The sequence below is a fragment of the Octopus bimaculoides genome, chromosome 6, assembly GCF_001194135.2.
Source record: "Octopus bimaculoides isolate UCB-OBI-ISO-001 chromosome 6, ASM119413v2, whole genome shotgun sequence".
In the NCBI taxonomy this organism is placed as follows: Eukaryota; Metazoa; Mollusca; class Cephalopoda; order Octopoda; family Octopodidae; genus Octopus; species Octopus bimaculoides.
Genome location: NC_068986.1, coordinates 3,291,792 through 3,298,489, shown reverse-complemented (window position 1 = coordinate 3,298,489; position 6,698 = coordinate 3,291,792). Strand labels below are relative to the sequence as shown.

At 33.9% G+C, this 6,698-nt stretch overlaps 2 protein-coding genes across 7 annotated transcripts in view; both read left to right on the top strand.

Moving 5' to 3' along the window:
* LOC106881964 (failed axon connections homolog) overlaps window positions 1-942 on the top strand; it is a 17,197-nt gene extending 16,255 nt beyond the window's left edge. For all 5 annotated transcript variants that reach the window (XM_014932505.2, XM_014932512.2, XM_014932519.2 and 2 more), the window contains one exon: window positions 702-942. In XM_014932505.2, coding sequence (XP_014787991.1) covers window positions 702-832 — 131 coding nt within the window. In that variant the 3' untranslated portion in view covers window positions 833-942. The remainder of the gene's footprint in view (window positions 1-701) is intronic.
* A 3,298-nt stretch (window positions 943-4,240) lies between these two features.
* LOC106881948 (failed axon connections homolog) overlaps window positions 4,241-6,698 on the top strand; it is a 13,697-nt gene continuing 11,239 nt past the window's right edge. Inside the window, exons 1-2 of one of the 2 annotated variants that reach the window (XR_008264338.1) lie at window positions 4,241-4,503; window positions 5,764-5,890. Coding sequence is in view for 1 of the 2 variants with exons in the window: in XM_014932482.2 (XP_014787968.1) it covers window positions 4,488-4,503; window positions 5,764-5,890 (143 nt within the window). In the remaining variant the exon portion in view is untranslated. The remainder of the gene's footprint in view (window positions 4,504-5,763; window positions 5,891-6,698) is intronic. The other variant, XM_014932482.2, reaches the window with a different exon arrangement.

The following is a 6,698-nucleotide window of genomic DNA, read 5'->3' as shown; positions in this document are numbered from 1 at the left end:
TGTGTGTGTGTGTGTGTATATATATATATATATATATATATATATATATATATACGCAAACACATGCATATTGGGCTTCTTTCAGTTTCTGTCCCACAAGGCTTTGATTGGCCTTTTGTCTAGAACTCTATTGTCCAATCTCTAGAAGTTTATAGATAAAATGAAATGACCTTGTCTTATAGAAGTTGATCTGAATATTATTATTATACCATTTCCTCTAATCTTCCTGCTGCAATAAATTCTCTCCTTTCTTCCTGTCACCATAATGTTTTTCCTATATTAAATACTAGCTTGAGCAAGGGAATTCATTCTTTTGACTATTTCTGGTTAGGGAATCATGATGTGACACAAAGTGGTGATTTTTGGAATGTTTTTTTTAAATGTTTAATACATGTATATTCACCTGATGAAAATGTTTATTTCGCATGATGTTACATTTCTATTCATCAATAAAAAAAAACTCATTAGAAACAGCTGTAGTGAATGAACCATTATCCATCTGTTGCTATATATAATGTATGTATATATAATGTATATATATATATGTGTGTGTATATGTATATAAATCATACAACACACATGTGCACACACACACTTGTTATATTGTTTTTAGTAATTGCTTTTTGATAACGATGTTGATTCATTAATAAAATATAATTTCAAATTTTAATATTCATTTTTCTCTTTTTTCGTCTTTCAAGATGATGTATTCCCAAATATAACTGCCTACTTTGAAAGAATGAAATCTATGTATTGGCCTGACTGGTTTGATCCAACTGTGAAATTTCCTACTTTTGGACTTCAGCCTCAAAAGAGTAATTTCACATCATAAATAGAAGCTGTATCTTACAAGAAACAAGATGAACATTAATGAATCTGTTGTCAGAAATAAATAGTTTAAAAACCAAAGTGAAAAAAATAAAAGCCATCAAATGTATCAAATGTTATGATTTTGCTTTTGTGCCTAAATCTATCAAGTTTCTTAACAATCTTTTTCAGGTTTTAAGGATTTGATTTGATTGTATTGATCCTAGGGAAGCAATTTCTAAAATCTCTACAGCTTAACCTGACATATTGGGAAAGTCATTGCCTAGATTGATCTGCAAGGCATAAAATGTGTCACAATGTATTCAAACAATGCGAGTTGAAGAAAAAGATCAATAGAAGGATTATATCCTGCAATCAACAGACACATTTGCCCAATCCCAAGCAACTTAAGTACCTAATTCAACTGAATCTCAATTATTTCTTATATATATATATATATATATATATGCATGTACACAGACATGCATTCTTACATACATATACCTGTACATAATATATATATCTTAATATGTATATATATATGTCAATATAAATATGTATAAGCGCAAGGAGTTTGCTTCCCGTCCATATAGTTCCAGTACTTTGAGTATACATCTTTCACAATAGCCCTGGGTCAATCAAAGCCTTCTGAGGGTATCTGGTAGACGGAAACGGAAAAACATCATCATAAAATATAAGCCCAGTTTTGTAATTAGTCCTTACATTAAGTTAATTTATTTGTCTAAATCCGACGTAGGAAGATGAAGAATGTTATTGGTTTAAAAGAACTTATAACAAGAAGTTTATTGATTTATCCAAATATATATTTCAAATTCCCACTCATGTACTAACCTTACCCTCATAAACAACGCACTTATCTTCGTGAAGAACTCACAGTTATCTTGGCAAGATAGGGATATAAGACTAGCAGCTAGGAAAACAATTGTAGAATTCAAAGGAAGATACTGGACTTGACAAAACAGTCCTACTAATTTTGCTATAATTATGGATTCTAGTGACTCAGTATAAGTTACGGGTCTACTAAACATTTATATATTACACCGCATGAATAAAGAAATCCGGGGATAGGGGGTTGCCATTATAGAGATGACACTTTGTTTACACTGTATAAACGTAATAGGAGAGCTTTGGAAGCACTGGAAAAACTTGACAACATTTTTCAAAAACTTCTGTCTCACAATGTCGATGGAGAAAGACTATAACATCCTGAATTTTCTGGATGTTGTATTGGTATTGGACTTTACAATCTGTACCAAAAGCCCAATCAATCTCAAATATGTCTATCGAAAATCAGACCATCTTAAAACAGTGATTAATTCGAGGAGTATTTGACTTAGCTTTGTAGACTCCCGACTAAGAAATTTTCCGACAGATTGAAGAATACTGTAATACTGCGTAGTCTAGGACCGGATACGCTGGAAAATCCGCTATATTCCAGAAGTAGTTATTAAAAAGACGCTTAAGGATGGAATATATACACACAAATGGTATAAAATAACAACTTTATTGTTAATAGAATTAGATTCGACGAGAGAAATAAGAACATCATAATCAGTACATCAGGTAATAATGATTATATCCCAACTAAAGAGAGGCACAGCGAACCTTGCTGTGTGATTTCGAATGAAAGAACTGGAATTGACCCAGCTATTTTGCAGCAAGGACAAGCCGTGGGCTTTGGTAGTGATAACAAGGATAATAAAAATAAGAATAGAAAGAGTGTTTCTAGTCCGGGAAACAGACGCATCTCTCTTTACAACATTATGAACTGCAATATACAGACTAATAACTATACTAATGCTAATTATGACAAGAAAACTAACATAATTAAGGCACGTAATAGATGGATTATCTAGTATAATACTCCATTTAAATCTCATGTAGCCACAAACATCCCAGGCTAAATCTTTATGGCCTTAGACAAATATTTTTCTCCTCCAAGTGGATATAGCAGGATTTTCAATAGGCATACTGCAAAATTTGCATACTCAACCACATCTAACAACACTGTTATTACAGCAGCTCACAGCATCAGAAAACTGAAAACCCCCGAAGTAAAGGAAGAAACTATAAAAATAAGTCTGGGTTTATCTTTCATGAAACAAAAGTATCTGGTTAGGCGGAAGTAGGTCTTGATATGTTGCAAGTATCTAGTCGGAATATGGGGGATGTTAATCTCCTAATATCTCATAGAAAGAAAAGTGGTGATGCTAATACAATAAATAAAAACTCGTAAGCTATAGGATGAATGAATTTAAGTGATTGTAGGAACCGTAAAAGTTGCCCTTTGGATAACCAATGTCTAAGGAAAAATACAGCTTATAAATGTTCTGTAACAACACCTGAAGAAGTATATTATTACATAGGCCCTTATGATACTAAATTGAAATCCAGATTATATTGCCACACTTTTTCCTTTAAATATAAAAAAGAAAATGTTACGTCATTAAGCAAATTTATTTGGAGACTCAATGAGAATAATGTTAAATACTCTGTCACGTGGTCTATTATAAGAAATGCGCCTCCTTATAGTTGCGGGAATTCTCAGTGCAATTTGTGTCTAGAAGAAACATTTGAACCTCTTGAATGGCACCCCAACTTAATGAATAATAAATATAATGAACTTCCGATTAGATTCTCAAATTTATACAATAGAATATTCTTAGCTTTTCAAAACAAATACATTCAATGATTAGCTTGCTCTGAGGCAAATAGGTAAGTTCTTTTTCTTAGTTACGTTATCTTTAACACTACTTCTTCCCTTGAACCAACCTAGAATAATGTTAGAAATAATCTTCCAACTAATCCGAATTCGGATTAATGAATTCAATACATGGATTTCATTCTAATGTTTTCCCCTTCCCTATTCTTATTTCACCCGCTTATTAGCTTTCCGGTGTTCCGTTCCTATCCATATAGAAACTCACTCTAATTTCAAATCGAGGTCTCTATTTCTCACAGCTAAAGTAATGCGATGCATCCTTTCTCTGGAATATATTTCATTTATTGGCATCATTTGTAATAGTTAGTGACTTAACTGTTTCTTTTTTAGAAACACATTTTATTTAATGTGATTTTATTCAACGTTCACAAAATTGAATTTATCTAATATTACAAATAGGCAATGATCTCACTGTACATTCCATTCTCTATTGGAAGTGATTCATACTCAATAACCTTATACATTTAAATACGAATTTACTTTGACAATACTTACTGGTGATGAACCTCGGATACAGTTTGCACCTGTCACACGGAATAAGCATCTTATACAAATTACTATAATCTTGAATAGATATCTTGTTAGCCGGGTTCTGCTTACAAGGAGTGCTTACTAAGGTATTCGCCTGGATTTATTCAACCCCTTTTTCCTTCATAACCCACGCATACACACACACACACGTGTGTGTATATATGTGTATGTATATATATGTGAGAGAAAGACAGAGAGAGGGGAGGGAGGTAAAGCGTGCATTCTCTCTTCTCCTCTTGCGATTTAGAAACATTTAAAGAATATCTTGTACATCTTCCCATATGACCTAAATTCGGTAAATTAGAGCGGGCTGACTGACATTTAGAAATGTAGAAAGATTATCCTCTCTTACGAATTCTTCAGTTAGTCGCCGCTGTTACTCAATGGATAAACATTGTCTGAAGAAATGTCAAATTTAAAAAGTAAGTAAACTTGGAATAATATTTTTCTTTTGGCGAAAGAATTTTTTTAAAAAATCATTATTTAGTAAATGCCTAAGATATCGTTATTATAATGTTCATTTTGTATTTCCTTTTTTAAAAAATAATGATTAAAATAGAATTTAATCTAGGAAAAATATTATCAAGAGAAATCAACAAAATTCCTAAAGGAGCTTGAGTTGCATTTTGAAGCATTATTCCAGTGAGCAACCTATAGAAGAAATGGATCGGGAGGACTAGCTAGAGTAAGCCTATGATTTTGAAGAACCTACTTCCCCCTGGTTAGAGGCAAAGAGTTATCTTTTTTTTTTTTTTAACTCGTTCTAGTTCTTTTCTTCTGAACTGTTATGTGTAGGTATATCATATACATCATATGGATAATATATCTATAATCCATCTATAAACCATATGCATTTAGCATTGATTACTAAAACACCTAAATCAACAGTTTGAAATGGGGCTTACGTTTCATATTTTGCCTGTTGATGAATAGTGGTGGGGGTGGGGGACTACATTTCACATCTGACTTGGACCTATTACCAATTTTCTATTGGCCTGACTGTAATTGTTGGTTGCTTTTGCTTTGTCCAAAGTGAAACCCAAAATCACTTTTTTTTTTAGTAAATATCATAATCATCATCGTCGTCGTTTAACGTCCGCTTTCCATTCTAGCATGGGTTGGACGATTTGACTGAGGACTGGTGGACTAGATGGCTACACCAGGCTCCAATCTGATTTGGCAGAGTTTCTACAGCTGGATGCCCTTCCTAACGCCAACCACTCCGAGAGTGTAGTGGGTGCTTTGTACGTGCCACCAGCACGAAGGCAAGTCAGGCGGTACTGGCAACGGCCACGCTCGAAATGGTGTATTTTACGTGCCACCTACACAGGAGCCAGTCCATATATGGATACATTATTTATGTTCTTTGTTTAAAATAGGAAAGTGTGAATCAAGGGTAATTTTGCTATAATTTCCTGAAAGTTGAGTGAATGGGTGATCATTGGTTGTAAGTACTGATAACAAAAATGATATTTTTCATTCTAAAGTTTACTTCATATAATGAAATTATATCGTGAAATTATGTAGGACACAACATTTTGTTTTCTTTCCTACCTTTCTCTTATCGATATTATCATAGAGTAAACTTTATTCCTCACATAAAACGAAATATAGAATTATATGGTTCTGAGTGATTACAAACGTCTACACACTGCATTTTCTATTATCCATTTTATTTTTAGGGAACGAAACCGTATTCAACACATCTACAATGATATCACAGAACACAATATCGCAATGGACTATTGCTACTGGTGTTGCAGTGCTTACTACCGCAGGCCTTCTTTTCGCCTTTTTACGATGCAGAAGGTAAATATTTTACTCATCTTAAGCATTTAAAATGCATTATGAAATATTCTTCTTCTCTCACCCAACCCCCGAAAGGAGATTTTAAAGAAGTGAAATCCGAAGTATAAGCAACTAGAGCGTTTGATGGATATCCTTGTAATATTCATTCCCACTTTTTTTTCTGCTTTCAAATGCTGTCGAGGTCAACTTTTCCTTACATCCTTTCGGTGTCGATAAATAAAACACTACTTCTGTACTGAGATCGACTTTGTTTTCTATCTCTTTCTGCCTGCCCGCTTTCTTTTTTGAAAGAAATCGATTGTAGTCAGACCTGGAGAGGGCATACCTTGTATCTACGGTTCCGTGAGGAGCTGAGGTAGCAAGGTAAGTCCAAAATATACATTCTAATAATGATGAATTATATATAAATTTTTATATCCAATAAGATCCAAATTATCAACAAAGAAAAGAAACGTTATTTTCTATGGTTAACAGCTCGTCATACTCACTCTTTCTCATTGCTCCTTGTTCTTATTCTTATTTCTTTATTGCCCACAAGGGGCTAAACATAGAGGGGACAAACAAGGACGGACAAAGGGATTAAGTCGATTACATCGACTCCAGTGCGTAACTGGTACTTAATTTATCGACCCCGAAAGGATGAAAGGCAAAGTCGACCTCGACGGAATTTGAACTCAGAACGTAACGGCAGACGAAATACCGCTAAGCATTTCGACTGGCGTGCTAACGATTCTGCCAGCTCACCGCCCCTTGTTCTTATTCTACCTACTTAGTGTTACGACATCTCTTCTCCGGGGTCACCTTAACA